Source organism: Telopea speciosissima, chromosome 4 (assembly GCF_018873765.1).
Source record: "Telopea speciosissima isolate NSW1024214 ecotype Mountain lineage chromosome 4, Tspe_v1, whole genome shotgun sequence".
Taxonomy (NCBI): Eukaryota; Viridiplantae; Streptophyta; class Magnoliopsida; order Proteales; family Proteaceae; genus Telopea; species Telopea speciosissima.
Genome location: NC_057919.1, coordinates 21,321,529 through 21,338,875, shown reverse-complemented (window position 1 = coordinate 21,338,875; position 17,347 = coordinate 21,321,529). Strand labels below are relative to the sequence as shown.

Sequence of the window (17,347 nt, the reverse complement as noted above, 5' to 3'; positions counted from 1 at the left end):
TGGGTTGGATTTTAAAAGGCGCCAACCTGACCTTGTTGCGGTCTGAAGTAAAAAAAAAAAAAACTTGATCTTTGACTTGACTGAGTGGGTCCCTTTCAACCTCTGTAATTCATTCTTATAAGAACGTTTAGAAAAGAAACTTGAAATCTAGTAAGAGCATAAAATTAAGCTAACTAAACAGAATCAAATTGTTCTCTGCCGCATGCGATGGCGTCTTACATTTTTATATTGGAAATAGTTTTTGTTGTATGGGCTTCTTTCACCACTGTAAGCCCAACTACTGCAACTGAGTCATCATCATCATTACCATCGGAAGAAGAAGAAGCCAAGGCTCTACTCAACTGGAAAGCCAGTGGCTACTACTTTCCTGATTCCTGGGATGCAAATGATACAAGCCCGTGTGATTGGGAAGGAATAACATGCAACACAGCTGGAAGAGTAACAGTGATAAACCTATATTCTTACCAAGGCCAAGTATATGCTGAGCTGCACAAGTTGAATTTCTCCTCTTTCCAATATCTACTCCATCTCGATCTCTTTGATAATGGATTTTCTGGAACCATCCCAGATGACATCGGTACGCTTTCCAAATTCACCTATCTTGACCTGTCTTGGAACAATCTTTCGGGCCAATTGCCTTCTTCTCTAGCTAATAATCTTACCAGATTAACTGAGTTGGATGTTTATTATAATCTGCTCATGGGAGAAATCCCTCCTGCCATAGGTAAGTTGAGCAACCTCATCAATCTCTATCTCCATAACAATAGTTTTAATGGCTCAATACCTCGAGAGATAGGATATCTCAAAAATCTCAATCGGTTGGGCCTATCAAGTAACATGCTTTCAGGTTCAATACCTACACAGATGGGGAATTTGAGAAATCTAACATGGTTGCATCTAGGATACAACAAGCTTTCAGGTTCAATACCTACACAGATGGGGAATTTGAGAAATCTAACATTGTTGAGCCTAGGTGGTCACAAGCTTTCAGGTTTAATACCTACTACAACATTCGGGAATCTTAAGAATCTCTTTGTGTTGGACCTGAGTAACAATATGTTTACTGGTTCAATCCCTATGGAAATTGGAGATATGGAACATCCGATTCAACTTAATCTCAGTCACAACAGGATTTCAAGTTCAATACCTACTACAGCAATCGGGAATCTTAGGAATCTCTCTGCATTGGACCTGAGTAACAATATGTTTACTGGTTCAATCCCTATGGAAATCGGAGATATGGAACATCTAACTCGACTTAATCTCAGTCACAACAAGCTTTCAGGTTCAATACCTGAACATTTGGGGGAACTCAATTTTTCTAATTACATTACATTGGACTTCTCATACAATAATCTAGAGGGTTTTGTTCCGGACAAATAGCTTCTCAAGCTCTAGTTGGATCATGGAAAAATAACAAAGGTTGGTGTAGTAAATATTGGGGTCCCCCATCATGTAGAAGCAGAGAGAAAAAGCTTATACTCAAGATTTCCATTATTGCATCTCTTTCTAGCACCATATGTTGGACAAGTGTGTGTGTCCATCAAACCCGGTTCGGTCCGGTTCAACCCGGTTCACCTTTGTATTGAACATTTATACATTTTAGTTTAATATTGTCACATGCGATATAGACTTTTTGAGCATTATGTGTCCGTAAGTTATACTTAAAATGGTAGTCACGACTAGGGTTTGGGCTGGGCACCCTTATCATATGGTCGTCGCATTGGGTATGCCTAGACATGTGATGTCAGGGTACGAATGCGAGTGCTCACATGTTTGATGTGTGCATTGGCGAAGAATCTACTTTGTCGATTCTCTCATGTATTAGTGCCAGATGTAGGAAGGGATAGACATGTGTCACCGACACCCTGTACCTGAGGGAACCCTGTCACTGCAAAGTGTGATCACATTCTTTATTTCATCAATGACTGAGACTCAAACGAGTCAAAGCCGGTGTTCTGGGAATGCGTGAACACTTTGTGTTATACCCGCACCCCAGGAGTATAATTAATTATTAATTCTTCCCCGTGACGTGTAGTTATCACTGCCACGTATGCCGGTGAGTTGTTCTCACTGGTGGTCAAACCCAGCTATATTGACCATAGTACGAGGTTGCCTGTGGAAACTAGTCGGGACCACGGAGGTTGCACCTTGACGTGTCAGGGGTAAGTAGTTGACCAAATTTTGTTGTGTGCTTACTGCCCTCTCAAAGCCCTCGAAGTGTGGTCCAAAGGCCCTGACCTCTTATGGTGGGAACCACCTTCCTACTCGCATCGGAGGCAAGGTTACTGGCTGCCTCCGACCCTGCATCCAATGCTGCTAACAAGGACCCTTGTGGGTGAGACCCTGTGGCTAAGGTGCTATTGGTGCCCTGCCATGTTTGACCCTACCCAAATAGACCCTAGGTTACACTTATGAGGCCTTATCCAAATAGGCCAATAAATGTGAAGTCTATATGAGAGAGAGGGGTAAGACTATTCCTTAGTCTTTCTTTTTTCTTTCTCTTTCCTAACCTAATCATGAAAGGAGAGGAGAGCTTTGAAGAGAGGAGGAGAAGGAGGAGAAGGAAGGGAAGAAGAAGAAGGAAACGGCTGCTGGGTTTGGAGCTTTAAGAGGGCACCTCGTGTGTACCTCAAACCAGGTAAGCCAAGTGCCCTTTTCCCCCATTTTTCTTTCTTCCCCCTTGCTCGTTTGAGCTTGGGTGGTTCGTTGGTTGCAGCCCCAATATGGGGATTTCTTTTTGGAAACCCAAAGGGTTAGCTCGAGCCATGTGTAGTTTCCCCTTGTAGGATGCTATCCCATTTTCATTACAATCTTATAAAGACCTCTATTTTGACCTCTTGCTGAATCTATTTGATTCTAAAGCTTCAACCACCAAAGAAAACCCCAAATCTGGATTTTTGAGCTTTTGATCCTTTAAACCCCCTTAAATCTTTGAATGTTGGGTGTTTCTAAGACCCAAATAGACTCCAAGACACCCCTCCCTAGTCCCTTGAGGCTTAGAGAACCAAATGGGACAACCCTGGGCTTTTAAAGACCTTGAAATCACACTTGGGTTGCATCGGAGGCAAGACTGTGTGAGTCCGATGTTTGCCTCCGATGTGTCCTGAGCCTACAGGGAAGGTCGGAGGCAAGGTCGGAGGCAGGCCTGCTGAGTCCGACGTTGCCTCCGATGCAGTTTTTAAGGCTTATAACTTATGTAAACGGTGGGGTTTCTCTATGAGGCCTCCCCTACACGCTCTCACACTCTTATTCACTTCCATAGGCGCCAACATATGTGCAATGGGGTGATTTTGAGCGGGAATCGTTGCGCTTATACAAACTCCATTTGAAGTAATTGGTGAGTGGGTTTGGGTGACTGTTTGAGCTTGTTTACTATTGCTTATTCATGCATTTATGAATTATATTGTGACATTATCATTCAAGCATGATTGCATATTTGCATTTATTCTTATTCGATGATGATGATTTGGATGATATGGATTTGTGTTGGGTTACGGTGGGAAGATCGCACCGGAACCCCGATCGTGGAATTGTATATTGCATCTCATTCTTGCTGTATGCGCCGTGTTGTCTTGTACCGGGTGTTAGATGGAATGGGACGTTGACACACCCGGATGTACCTCTCAACACGATAGGATTCATGTAGTATATCTGTGGTTTGGCTCAGTTCCCTATGCTACGACCCTTACCAACAGGGGTTTAGGTGTTGGGTAGCCAGAGCACCTGCTGCCTGTGGAGAGTTAGAGAGGCCAGGCCAGGGTAGTAATGGTTATCGGGGTATGCCTCCGGGTGGTGATGACTACGACCGGCGCGGGCTCCATAGTAATAATTGAGGTTGCATTGTGGTGAGAATGGAAGGATCCACAATGTCTTCCCGAGTTATTGCAGTAGCATATACCCATTGACTTAGCATTGTGTGTTAGGTGGTAAATGAATTAATAATAGCATGCACCATGGATTATTTGTGATTGTGTGATTGTGCATCCCCTTTTCTCTCTCACTAGCTCGGTGGAGCTAACCCCCGTGTACACATTCTTTTTAGATTTTGATGCAGATGATTACTGTGGAGCCAGAGACCGTGACTGAGGATCATGGCGATGGTTGCCCATGATGATTGTGCCTACGGGCTGTATTGATACTTGGGACTTGTTCCCTTCTTTTGTTTTTTTTTGGGGCCACGTGCCTTGTATAAATATTTATTATTATACTTGTTTTGGGGTAGTTATGCTATGGTCATTCGGGATATCCATCCAGACTATTTATGTATCACTTAGCCGTGTGAACATGAGGTAACTAGTGTAAACGCTTCCGCTTATTTTATGATCGTTGGAAATGTAATATTCCTTTATCTTTCGCACTCTGATATTATTGTATTGTAATATTGGTTTATGACTGTGAGTTGGCCACTGCATCGAGATCCTGGCGGTGAGGTGGGATGACGCGTGTCACCCCAATCATACCCTGATATTGTATTTTATCCCTTGTCGGGATAGGGGTGTGACACTTTGTGAGTGAAGGAGTTATCCCAACACGGTCACCACTGCCCGATTGGGGAACACCAAGATAGAGACTGTCTGTGCATGGTCGGATCAGAATCTGAATCCAGTACCATTTTGGAAATGGTTTTGCAAAATTTATTTTACATAAAATGATACATTATTTATAGTTATTTCAAATAAAGTGTTTTATCGAGTTTTGCGGGACCCGATCGGATGCACAGACGCTCTTATATGGACATGTACTATGGATTGGGGTTTGACAGTACATGTGTACATGCCTTAGATTCCATAATGATGGTGTTGATTAGTGGGGGGGTTGTATATGATAAATTGTTATCATATAGGGAGTTTTTTAGAATTTGCTAATTTAATTGGCTCTTTATTTAATTAATGGATTTGGTGCTAATTATAATTATCCATTAATAATTAAATAAAGAATCTAATTAATATTTTCCCTATTAGATTCTACTTCTTCACCTGTGTAGCACTTTGAGTTTAAATAGAACTGCCAGACTGAGAGAGAGAGAGTCAGACTCTCACTAGGGCTCTATTAAATCTATCTAAGATTTAATTAAAGCCTATTATTATAAATAGGGGACCATAAAACGCAGAACTTGAAGCTCTTCACATTTTTGGAGTAGACACTCTCTCTCCTACGTTTTTGGTTTCTCTCTCTCCCTCTTGTGATCTCTCTTCTTCTTCTTGCTTCTCTCACCTATGTTTGAGAGTTGGGGTTTGTGAAACCCTAGATCTGTGCTGAGGAGTTTGAGGGCATCTGGGACTGGCATGTAGAACCTTGGTATCACCATTGGAGGTTCAGATCTGTTTGCTTGGAGCGCTCGCTGGAGGAAGAACCACTTTCTATTGGAGGAGCAACACTTGAGGCTCACCAGGTTAGCAGTTCTTCATTAATTCATTCAGTTTATTGATTGTTAATATTTATGGGAAGCGAAAGAAACTCGAATTGACCTTTTCCACTGCGTATTCGAGTTAGGGATGGATCCCCCTTGCCATGTGATGGACTAGGGATGAGTTTCTTCGTCCCTACTGTGATAATAAATTTTATGGGACACATGAGGGAAGGAAAAACCCTAAGGGATGCACCAGGGTTCCCATGGGCGACCATGGGAAGCCCTAAAAATTAAAATGGGGCACCCATGGGACACCATGGGCTAATCCAGGGCGTGCAAAACCCTAAGAATAAATATCTTGGTCTCCCTAGGGAACCATGGTTTGATCCCTGGACCGTTGTTTGGCCAACAGTGTGGTATCAGAGCCACCTTTCCCACCCATGAATATTGAATAATTAATGGTTAATATGATTATCATGAGTGGGATGCAAGTTGGCACATGGGTGGTTAAAATTATGGTTATTGTAACAACCTTCCCATGTGCACATGGGTAGTTACAAGGTTGTTAGTGTAACAACCTACCCATGTGATGATGGATTTGGTTTGTTTTATTTATTCCAATTATTTTTTTTTTTTTGGTAAAATATTTATTCCAATTGTTGAAGCATGTATCCAATTAAGGAGTGATTATTAATTTAATTAATTTAAATTTTTAATCATAATTTATATGTGGGGGGGGGGGGGGGGAGCGTACGCTGCCAAGCCTCTGCATACGCCCTCCCCCTATTGCCAGCCTATGTGCGCATCCCCTTGCGGGCTGCAGGCCTACAGGCTGCTGTCCGTGGGCTTTAGCCTACGGGCAGCAAGCCTACGGCCTCTAGCCCAAGGCTGCTGTCCGTGGGCCTTGGGCCTATGGGCTGCACAGGGAGTGCCTGCAGCCTGCGCATGTGGGTTGCATGCACCCCCCTTATTTTCCCTCCAGTTTAACAATTAAAAAAAAAAAGTTTTTTTTTCAAAACAGAATTTTATTATTTTGTTTTGTTTTTTGGAGGATGATGATAGGTGAAGAGATTCCCCCTTTACCCACTTGCAATTAAAATGCGATTTTAATTTTATGGGCTTAGATACATGTTCTCACATGCGATATGGTGGTTCAATAATTGAAGGAATCCATGTTTTAATTTTTGGTTTACTTGCTTTAATGCCCATGCATGAAATTATATTATGATGTGATTATGGGAATGGCATTCTAATAAATGGATGGATTGTTTATATATGTGATACATGGGGTTATGGGTGGATGTGATGCTTCTCTCTCTTTCTCTCTTTCTCTCTCTCCCCCTATCTTTTTTATAAACAAATGTACTCCACCCCATGGGCAGCCCAAATGGTGGGTTGGTTTCTCCATGCGGGGTTTCTTTATTATTATGGAAAGAAAAGTGTATAGAATTTTTCCTAGGTTTCCATTGTAATTTTAGAGGAGTTAGGACTCCCAGGGCATGTTGATGGTGATCCACATGTGGTGCTCAAAGCTTATGGAGATGCAAGTCACCTACTTTGAAGACGTAATCGGGCGGAGGAGATGATCGAGGCGTGGCATCCATGGCATGATAAATGCATCCAAAGTTATTAGTTTTATTTTTATTGGGAGGGTTCTTTAATTGCTTCTGATAAAAATGCCGCCATCCCATAATCACTTTTAATTAATGTTGATTAATTATGTTGTTTAAATCTATCCATGTATGTGAGAGTTAATTAATCCCTCTTTATTCACAATACATGTATGATATGGACTAGTCTTAATCGGTAGACATGTCCATGGCCTCCTATTGAAGATAAATATAGAAAGTGTGTGACATGACCCCGCATAAGCCGATAGGACATTGCCAGGACCTCTGTCATATATTTATCTATATTTACCTCTATCTAGATACGTTAGGGTATGGATAGTGAGAGGGCACTGCGACAGTGGGTCATCTTTCATGATTCCATAATTCTAACTAATGCTATAGGTAAGTACATGACTTGGGTGTATATCAGCCGACAGGATCTGGACATGACACCCAAGTGGCCAAAAATATTGGAAGCCCATGAGGCGGACAACTTAGTCTACACTACCATGGTGTGTATAATGACTCCCGACAGGGTAAGTTATGCATGCAAGGGTTGTAGGTATCCAATTCATCTTTTGGGTTATGAGGGAAACCCAAATCATGAAAGACCATTGATATGTGTGTGCTCAATTTATTATTTTCAATGGTCATTAATTAGCATGTGGTTATTTACTTGTGCATGTGTAGATTAATATACGATGGCTGCCGTTAATTCCAACCTGTTAACACTCATTAGCGAATATAAACTTAATGGTACAAACTATGTTGATTGGTACCAGAGCATTAAGTTGCTCCTGACTGCTGAAGGATTGTACACAGTTCTAGATGAACAAGTTCCTCCTCAACCCGACCCGAACGATTTTGAGGCAAATGAAGAGATGCAAGAGTTCCTCATGAGGGATTCCAATGCATCACTCTATATCCTAGGATCGTTGGAAAAGTCAGTTGTAGACTCAGTCAAGGATATACGCACTGTTGGGGGTAAAATGGATAAGTTTGCTGAATTATTCAACAGGCAGTTGACACACGCACATTCTGATGCGGTGAGTCAAATCCATAACTCCAAGATGTCCCAAGGGACTCCAGTGATGAATCATGTAATGAAAATGATCAATCTGTTTGAAAAACTGGAATCCATGGGGACTGATTTCAGCCTACGATACAAGACTGATGTGATCTTAGTGTCACTCACTTCTGCCTACTCACCTTTTAGGATGTCCTACAAGATGTTCGAGAAGGAGATGGAGCTCACCGAGCTTGCTAATGCACTGGTAGAGGCTGAAGCGTCCTTGAAAAAGGACAAGACTGAGGTCAATGCAACTGAGGCAAAGCCTTCTTCAAATGGGAAGAAGAAGAAAAAGGGAAGTAAGGGCAAGACCCTGAAAGCCAAGGGTGGAAAGTCTGGCAATAAAGGCAAAGGCAAGTGCTTCTATTGCAAGAAGGAGGGTCACTGGAAAAGAAACTGTCGTGCTTACCTGGCAACTTTGAAAGACAAGCCGGATGAAACAGAGGCTGCTAAAGAAGGTACATGTGATGTTCACGTTCTTTATGAGTCTAATTTATCTTTTGAACCGACCAATTCTTGGTTGGTGGATAGTGGATCCACTGTTCACATTTGCAATGATTTACAGGGGTTCAAGGAGACAAGGAACCTGAAAAGAAATGAAGTGCGTCTTCGGATGGGCACTGGAGCTGAGACCATGGCGTTGGCTGTGGAAACTTTTATTTTAAATTTTAGTTCTGCTAGTTTAGTTTTAAAGGATTGCTATTATGTACCCTTTTTTAAGAGGAAGATAATTTCAGTTTCAAAACTTGTTTTGGACGGATATAGTTTTTTCTTTAATTCTAAATTAATTATTCGTTTTAATAATTCCTTTGTGGCAACCGGATATATGCAAAGTGGTTTGTATTTTCTAGATTGTCCTATCAGAACGAATGTTGTTTCAAATGTTGATTTGAAACGGAAAGCAGCTCCAGTGAACTCAACATATCTGTGGCATCTAAGATTGGGTCACATAAATATGGACCAAACCAGTAGACTGGTGAGGGATGGGCCCCTAGAGAGTCTGAGGGTGGAACCATTCCTCACCTGTGAGTTATGCCTTCAGGGCAAAATGACCAAGAAACCCTTTAGCAATAAAGGTGCTAGAGCCACAGATCTGTTGGAGTTGATACACACTAACGTGTGTAGACCCATAAACATACAAGCAAGATATGGGTATGAGTACTTTATCACGTTCACCGATGATTACTCTAGATATGGTTACATATACTTGATGCGTAGGAAATCGGAAGCCTTTGATAAATTCAAAGAATTCCAAGCCGAGGTCGAAAGACAGCTCGATAAACGCATCAAGTCCTTACGATCAGATCATGGAGGGGAGTATCTATCAGATGAGTTTAAAGAACATCTCATATCCCAAGGGATAGTTAGTCAGCTAACTAATCCAGGCACACCACAACAAAATGGTGTATCCAAACGACGTAATCGGACCCTATTGGATATGGTCAGGACGATGCTCACTTATAGTGAGTTGCCTCTTTCTTTCTGGGGGTACACTTTAGAGACGGTGATATATATCTTGAATAGGGTTCCATCTAAGTCTGTAGCCAAGACACCCTTTGAGTTATGGAAGGGGCGAAAGCCCAGTATTTAACACCTTAGGGTATGGGGTTGCATAGCATATGTGCGAAAGCAACAGACAAACAAGTTGGAATCCAGGACTTTGAGATGCTATTTCTTAGGCTACCCCAAAGGCACGATAGGCTATTATTTCTATGACCCAGTTGACCAAAAGGTCATTGTAAGTAAACATGTCACATTTTTTGAGGAAGAAATGATGACCCAGAGGTCCGAACCAGTAGTCATAAAAGAGCTATCATATGGCTCAGAAACGTCACTTCCAGAAGTGAGACCAACTGACATACCCGCTGAAATACCAACACCTGAGAAACCTTGACGTAGTGGGAGGACTATTAGACCACCCACCAGGCTAACTCTTCTAATCGAAGAGGAAACTGTGGAAGAGTTCCACATGGTATCGGTTGAATCGGATGATGATCCAATGACATACGTTGAGGCTCTAAAGGATGTTGATGCCACTAGGTGGCTGGAGGCAATGCGCTCTGAAATTGATTCAATGCATTCTAACAAGGTCTGGACTCTAGTCGATCCACCACTTGGCGTCAAGCCAATTGGATGCAAATGGATCTTCAAGAGGAAGAAGGGCAAAGATGGAAAGGTCGAAAGATTCAAAGCGAGACTGGTAGCAAAGGGCTATACCCAGAAAGAGGGTATAGACTATGAGGAAACCTTTTCACCAGTAACGATGATTAAATCCATTAGGATTTTATTGGCTATCGCAGCATACTTTGATTATGAGATCTGGCAGATGGATGTGCAGACTGCATTTCTAAATGGGTTCCTTCGAGAGGAAATCTACATGGAACAACCAGAGGGGTTCTCTTCCTTGGAGGAAGAAAGAAAGGTGTGCAAATTGCAGAGGTCCATTTATGGGCTGAAGCAGGCTTCTAGGAGCTGGAACATCAGGTTTGATCAATCAATCAAATCGTTTGGTTTTGATCAAAATATGGATGAACCATGTGTTTACAAGAAATCAGTGGGAGGGCAGTATGTTTTCTTGTTTTATACGTAGATGATATATTGTTAATTGGTAACGATGTAGAATTCCTTTCATCAGTAAAACAGTGGTTATCCACAACGTTTTCGATGAAAGACCTTGGTGAAGCTAGCTATATCCTTGGGATCAAACTCGTAAGAGATCGCTAGAAAAGGATGCTAGGCTTGTCACAGGCTACCTATATAGACAAAGTCCTGGCCAGATTTAGTATGGAGAACTCCAAGAGGGGAAGTGTTCCCTTCAGACATAGAGTCAGTCTTTCCAGATCTCAATGTCCTCAGTCTCAGACAGACATTGCAGAGATGAAGAGGATTCCCTATGCCTCAGCAGTAGGGAGTCTTATGTACGCCATGTTGTGTACGAGGCCGGATATTTGCTATACAGTAGGCATGGTAAGTCATTATCAATCTAACCTTGGACGCGAGCATTGGAGTCCTGTTAAGAATATCCTCAAGTACTTGAGAAGGACTAAGGAATATTTCTTGGTTTTTGGATCTGATCAGTTGTCAGTATTGGGATACACAGATTCGGATTTCCAAACTGACAAGGATGACAGAAAATCCACATTCGGAAAGGTATATCTAATGAGTGGTGGTGTCATTGTGTGGCGGAGTACGAAACAAAAATCTACAGTCGATTCTACTACCGAAGCAGAATACCTTGCAGCTTATGATGCAGCAAAAGAAGGTGTTTGGCAGAGGAAATTCCTATCAGATTTGGAGGTAGTCCCTGATCTTATCAAGGGCCCTATTCCCCTATTATGTGACAACAGAGGGGCCATTTCACAAGCTAAGGAGCCTAGGGCTCATCAAAGGAACAGCACGTGCAGCGGAAGTATCACCTCATCAGAGAGATTATCCAATAGGGTGACGTGAGTATCTCCAAAGTGGACACAATTGAAAATGTGTCTGATGCCATGACAAAGGGTTTGTCACCAGGAGTGTTTGAGAAACACATGGAGGGCATGGGTTTGAAATGTATGGGGAATTGGATTTGATGTACAAGTGGGAGATTGTTGGACAAGTGAGTGTCCATCAAACCCGGTTTGGTCCGGTTCAACCCGATTCACCTTTGTATTGAACATTTATACATTTTAGTTTAATATTGTCACATGCGATATAAACTTTTTGAGCATTATGTGTCCGTAAGTTATACTTAAAATGGTAGTCACGACTAGGGTTTGGGCTGGGCACCCTTATCATATGGTCGTCGCATTGGGTATGCCTAGACATGTGATATCAGGGTACGAATGCGAGTGCTCACATGTTTGATGTGTGCATTGGCGAAGAATCTACTTTGTCGATTCCCTCATGTATTACTGCCAGATGTAGGAAGGGATAGACATGTGTCACCGACACCCTGTACTTGAGGGAACCCTGTCACTGCAAAGTGTGATCACATTCTTTGGTTAATCAATGACTGAGACTCAAGCGAGTCAAAACCGATGTTCTGGGAATGCGTGAACACTTTGTGAGTGAAGGAGTTATCCAACACGGTCACCACTGCCCGATTGGGGAACACCAAGATAGAGACTGTCTGTGCATGGTCGGATCAGAATCTGGATCCAGTACCGTTTTGGAAATGGTTTTGCAAAATTTATTTTACATAAAATGATACATTATTTATAGTTATTTCAAATAAAGTGTTTTATCAAGTTTTGCGAGACCCGATCGGATGCATATACGCTCTTATATGGACATGTACTATGGATTGGGGTTTGGCAGTACATGTGTACATGCCTTAGATTCCATAATGATGGTGTTGATTAGTGGGGGGGTTGTATATGATAAATTGTTATCATATAGGGAGTTATTTAGAATTTACTAATTTAATTGGCTCTTTATTTAATTAATGAATTTGGTGCTAATTGTAATTATCCATTAATAATTAAATAAAGAATCTAATTAATATTTTCCCTATTAGATTCTGCTTCTTCACCTGTGTAGCACTTTGAGTTTAAACAGAACTGTCAGACTGAGAGAGAGAGAGTCAGACTCTCACTAGGGCTCTATTAAATCTATCTAGGATTTAATTAAACCCTATTATTATAAATAGGGGACCATAAAACGTAGAACTTGAAGCTCTCCACGTTTTTGGAGCTGATACTCTCTCTCCTGCGTTTTTGGTTTCTCTCTCTCCCTCTTGTGATCTCTCTTCTTCTTCTTGCTTCTCTCACCTGTGTTTGAGAGTTAGGGTTTGTAAAACCCTAGATCTGTGCTGAGGAGTTTGAGGGCATCTGGGACTGGCGTGTAGAACCTTGGTAGCACCATTGGAGGTTCAGATCTGTTTGCTTGGAGCGCTCGCTGGAGGAAGAACCACAGTCTATTGGAGGAGCAACACTTGAGGCTCACCAGGTTAGTAGTTCTTCATTAATTCTTTTAGTTTATTGATTATTAATATTTATGGGATGCGAAAGAAACTCGAATCGAACTTTTCCGCTGCGCATTCGAGTTAGGGATGGATCCCCCTTGCCATGTGATGGACTAGGGATGAGTTTCTTCGTCCCTACTGTGATAATAAATTTTATGGGACACATGAGGGAAGGAGAAACCCTAACAAGGATGCACCAGGGTTCCCATGGGCGACCATGGGAAGCCCTAAAAATTAAAATGGGGCACCCATGGGACACCATGGGCTAACCTAGGGCATGCAAAACCCTAAGAATAAATATTTTGGTCTCCCTAGGGAACCATGGTTTGATCCCTGGACCGTTGTATTGCCAACACCATACTTCTTGTTGCACTTGTAATTGTTGTTTTGCGGTTCTTCTTCAGGCAGAAGTCGATAAATCTCAGCGCTGGTACAACAAGAGCACAAAAAAATGGAGATGTATTTTCCATATGGAAGTACGATGGAACAATTGCATATAGTGACATCATGGAAGCGACAGAAGAATTTGACATCAAATATTGCATTGGCACTGGAGGTTGTGGGAGTGTTTATATAGCAAAGCTACCTACAGGGAAAGTAGTAGCTGTGAAAAAGCTTCATCGCCTAGAAACAGAAGTAAAAGCTTATGTGAAGAGCTTCACTAATGTGATACACGTATTAACCAGAATATGGCATCGGAACATTGTGAAACTTTATGGGTTTTGTTCCCATCCGAAGAGCAAGTTTTTAGTTTATGAATACATAGAAAGGGGAAGCTTAGCTTATGTGCTTGGAATTGAAGCAGAAGCCATGCAATTAGATTGGAGAAAACGTTTGAATGTCATCAAAGGGATCGCTCATGCTTTGTCATACTTGCATCATGACTGCACGCCACCATTGAGTCATCGGGATATATCGAGCAATAATGTATTGTTGGATGCAGATCTCGAGCCTCATGTCTCAGGCTTTGGAACAACAAAATTTCTAGATCCTAATTCATCCAACCGCACTTTACTTATAGGTACATATGGATATATTGCTCCAGGTAAGTTATCGTATATATATCATTTTTCCAAGCTTATATTTATTATGTTATGTCAATTGGTGACCTATACCACCCACTAGGCTTACTGGATCGAGGACTGGACCGGTTTTCAGAACACTGTTTTATATGGTATACATACATATGTGACACTATGGATTGTCTTCACTTTTACAGTTTTACCCCTTGGGTAAGCATATTACTGTTTTCATTTTTTGAGTGGAAGTATTCTTGCTTAGAAATTATCCTTTTGGAGTGTACTTGGTGGATTAGGTTGAATAGAAAAAGGGTTGATTAATGTCTCCAACTCAAGTCCAATGTTGGGCCCATCTGAAAATCAATTTCTCAGTCCAAGTATCCACTCCTTTATATGTATGCCCATGCAATCGAAATGTAATCCCACAATGTTCACTGGTTGGCCCAACCCCAAAGTCCATTTATCTTTTAACGTGCTCAAGCAGCTACACACTAGCTGGTCTACCTTGGTAAACTCTCATTCTACATTTCTACCCTCCTTTATATTCCAATAGTACAATTACAATAGAATTGGTAGAACAGTCCACCAAGGCACCAACACATAGAAGCTATGGTCCTTTTAGAAATAATTCTATATTTTTTTAAAAATCCGAAGGATCAAACAGGCCTATCAAAAAATTTAACTTCCAAACAATCAACAAACTGCTACCCCGGCAGCTTGTTGAATTTATTGGTTTGACAATTGTCCTCTTTTCTTTCTGCACACTCAAAAAAAACAAAAAAACAAAAAAACAAAAAAACGTGCTACCTACTTTGTTGTCAAACATTGCATATTTTTCTGATTGATTTATCTTAGAATCTGAAGGTCTTACAATATTATTTGAAGAGATTGATTTTTTTTTTTTCATCCTTTTCAGAGCTTGCTTATACAATGGTTGTGACTGAAAAATGTGATGTTTATAGCTTTGGGGTATTGGCACTAGAGACAATTATGGGAAGGCATCCAGGTGAATTCATCTCTTTATTATCATTGCCAAATGCAAAAGATGTAATACTAAAGGATATGTTAGACCCTCGTCTTTCCCCACCAACAAAATTGGTAGCGCAAGATCTAACTTTGTCAATGATGCTTGCAATTGCATGCTTGCACACCAATCCAAAATCTCGTCCAACTATAGAATACATTTCTCAAGAATTAAGAAATCCTTAGAAACTTCGTTGCAGTCTTTCTACATAATTTCATTGTGGCCATTAAGGAACCTTGAAATTAAGTGAGATCCATGAAGATTCATGGAAGTTGATCATATATTGCTAAGGTGTTTTCCTTATTATTTATTGTTAGTTACTTTCTTAAATAAAAGCTTTTTTAGTTTTATTTTTGGTGTGTTTCTAAGTTGAATCTTTGTAAGCACATTGGTGCCTAATGTGTTCCTAAGTTGTATCTTTGTAAGCAGCACACAGTTCCCTAGTGTGTTCCTAAGTTGAACCTCCGTAAGCACATTTTTTAATGTGTTCCTAAGTTGAATTTTTGTAAGCACCTTTTGCCAAAAAAATTTAAAATATAAAAAATCCATGAAACTTGTTCTTTAGAATGGACTATAGTTCACAAATATTTATTTTATTCCTTCTCAAAAAGCATGACCATTCTCTACCAAGAATGCTCATATTACCAAACCAAATGATTCTAACTAGTTTTGAAAAATGAATGCTATTTTTTTTTTTTGTTGAAAAAATGAATGCCATTGGAAAAGGAGATAAGTTGTTGGCAGTTTTTTTTTTTTTCTTTTTCTTTGGATCAGGGAATAAAATAATAAATCATGCAGGACCTTAACGAAGTTAATTTGTGATAAGGTTTAATATTGTGATACACTTTATTACAATTAATATGATTTATTTTTCTAATGTTGTGCTCTCTATCTAGACATGATCAATGATACGTGCATAGATAATTAATCAAATAAGAAAAAAAAAAGAGAAATAATAGAGAGAGAAAGAGAAAATAGGGAAAAGATAAAATAAAGAAGGAGATAGAAAATAGGACCTGGCTTCTGTGCATCCGGGCAGCCAGGCTGCATGTGCAGCGCCAGACTCAAGGCGGTGCGCTTTGACCGCCTTACCCCTGTCCAAGCGCCTTGCTCGAACAGGGGTAAGGCAGTCAAAGCGTGCCACCTTAAGCCTAATGCTGCACAAGCAGCCCGGATGCACAGGATCTTTTTCGTAGGAAATATGGCAAAGAACATAAGGAGTTTAACTTTATTAACAAAGCTTTGCGTCCTGATTTGGGAGAGGAAACTTTACTTCATCTCTTTGAAAGATAATGTAGTAATTTCAAAGTCTTATTTTCCATTAATTGGAAGTGAATATAATATTACAAATATAACTACTACCCATTCCCACTTTTCTACTACTTAGTAAAACTTTATGTTCTTCATTTGTATTTCTTATGAAACAAATTCTAAACTTTTTCGTAAGATTTTACATGGTTCAATCGTAAACCTACGTCCGCAGGAAGTGATAGAAATTCCATCATAACAAGAGAGATAGTAAACAAGTGCAAAGAGCCTTAAATAGTGCCTGCCTAGAGCTAGCTAGAGAAGCCCTATACACCCATGAAAACATTTGGCCCACCCATATGGAGATGCCAGGTCATCTAAGAGTCGACTAGATCTAGAAACTGCTGGTCCAGGATCCCAATTACCATTCCGAAGGATAGAAATAAGAAGAGCATGTTTGCGGGAGTCGACGTCATATCGAATGCGATCTCCATAAACGCAAAGAAGAACACCATCTGAATGCCAAGGGTCAAGCCAGATTGGGGTAGAAGCGCCATTTCCGATAAGGTGTTGCACCATGCCATCAGCTCTATGCCGATACTTCAAGATCTTTCGTCACACCCAAAAACAATTCTGAAGAGGCTTCACTATCCACAGGGAGTCGTCCCTCAAATACCTATGATGCACCCAATCAACCCATAGGGTTTCTTTTTTGCCCCAATCCACCAGATTTGCTTGAGGAAACTTGCTAAATTCATGTTATGAATCCTCTTAACAGCCAAAGCACCTTCCCCCTTAGGCTTGCAAACAGAGTCCCAAGAAATATGTAGGTGAATTTTCCTTTCTAAGTTAGGACTTGACCAAAGAAAATTTGAGAACATCGATTCAAGCCTCTTAATGGTCTTACCTGAAAGTCCAAATAAGCCAGACCAATAGATGTAGCCTCCTTGGAGAACTGAGATGATAAATTGTAGCCGCCCAACATATAAGAGAGGAATTTGGTTTTCTACCCTTCTAATCTCCTACTCACCATGTCAACCAAAGGGGCACAATCTTCTACTCTCAGTTTCGAAGAGATT

General features: G+C 40.9%; 2 protein-coding genes across 2 annotated transcripts in view; both read left to right on the top strand.

Annotated features, from left to right (window-relative positions):
- Positions 1 to 207: 207 nt before the first annotated feature.
- Positions 208 to 1,383, top strand: LOC122659072 (probable leucine-rich repeat receptor-like protein kinase At1g35710). Its single transcript, XM_043854226.1, has one exon. The coding sequence runs from the start codon at positions 208 to 210 to the stop codon at positions 1,381 to 1,383; it is 1,176 nt and encodes a 391-aa protein (XP_043710161.1).
- Positions 1,384 to 13,408: 12,025 nt separating this feature from the next.
- Positions 13,409 to 17,347, top strand: part of LOC122659071 (MDIS1-interacting receptor like kinase 2-like) — a 15,286-nt gene continuing 11,347 nt past the window's right edge. The window contains exons 1-2 of the mRNA XM_043854225.1: positions 13,409 to 14,022; positions 14,913 to 15,191. Of these exons, the coding sequence (XP_043710160.1) occupies positions 13,485 to 14,022; positions 14,913 to 15,191 (817 nt within the window). The 5' untranslated portion in view covers positions 13,409 to 13,484. The remainder of the gene's footprint in view (positions 14,023 to 14,912; positions 15,192 to 17,347) is intronic.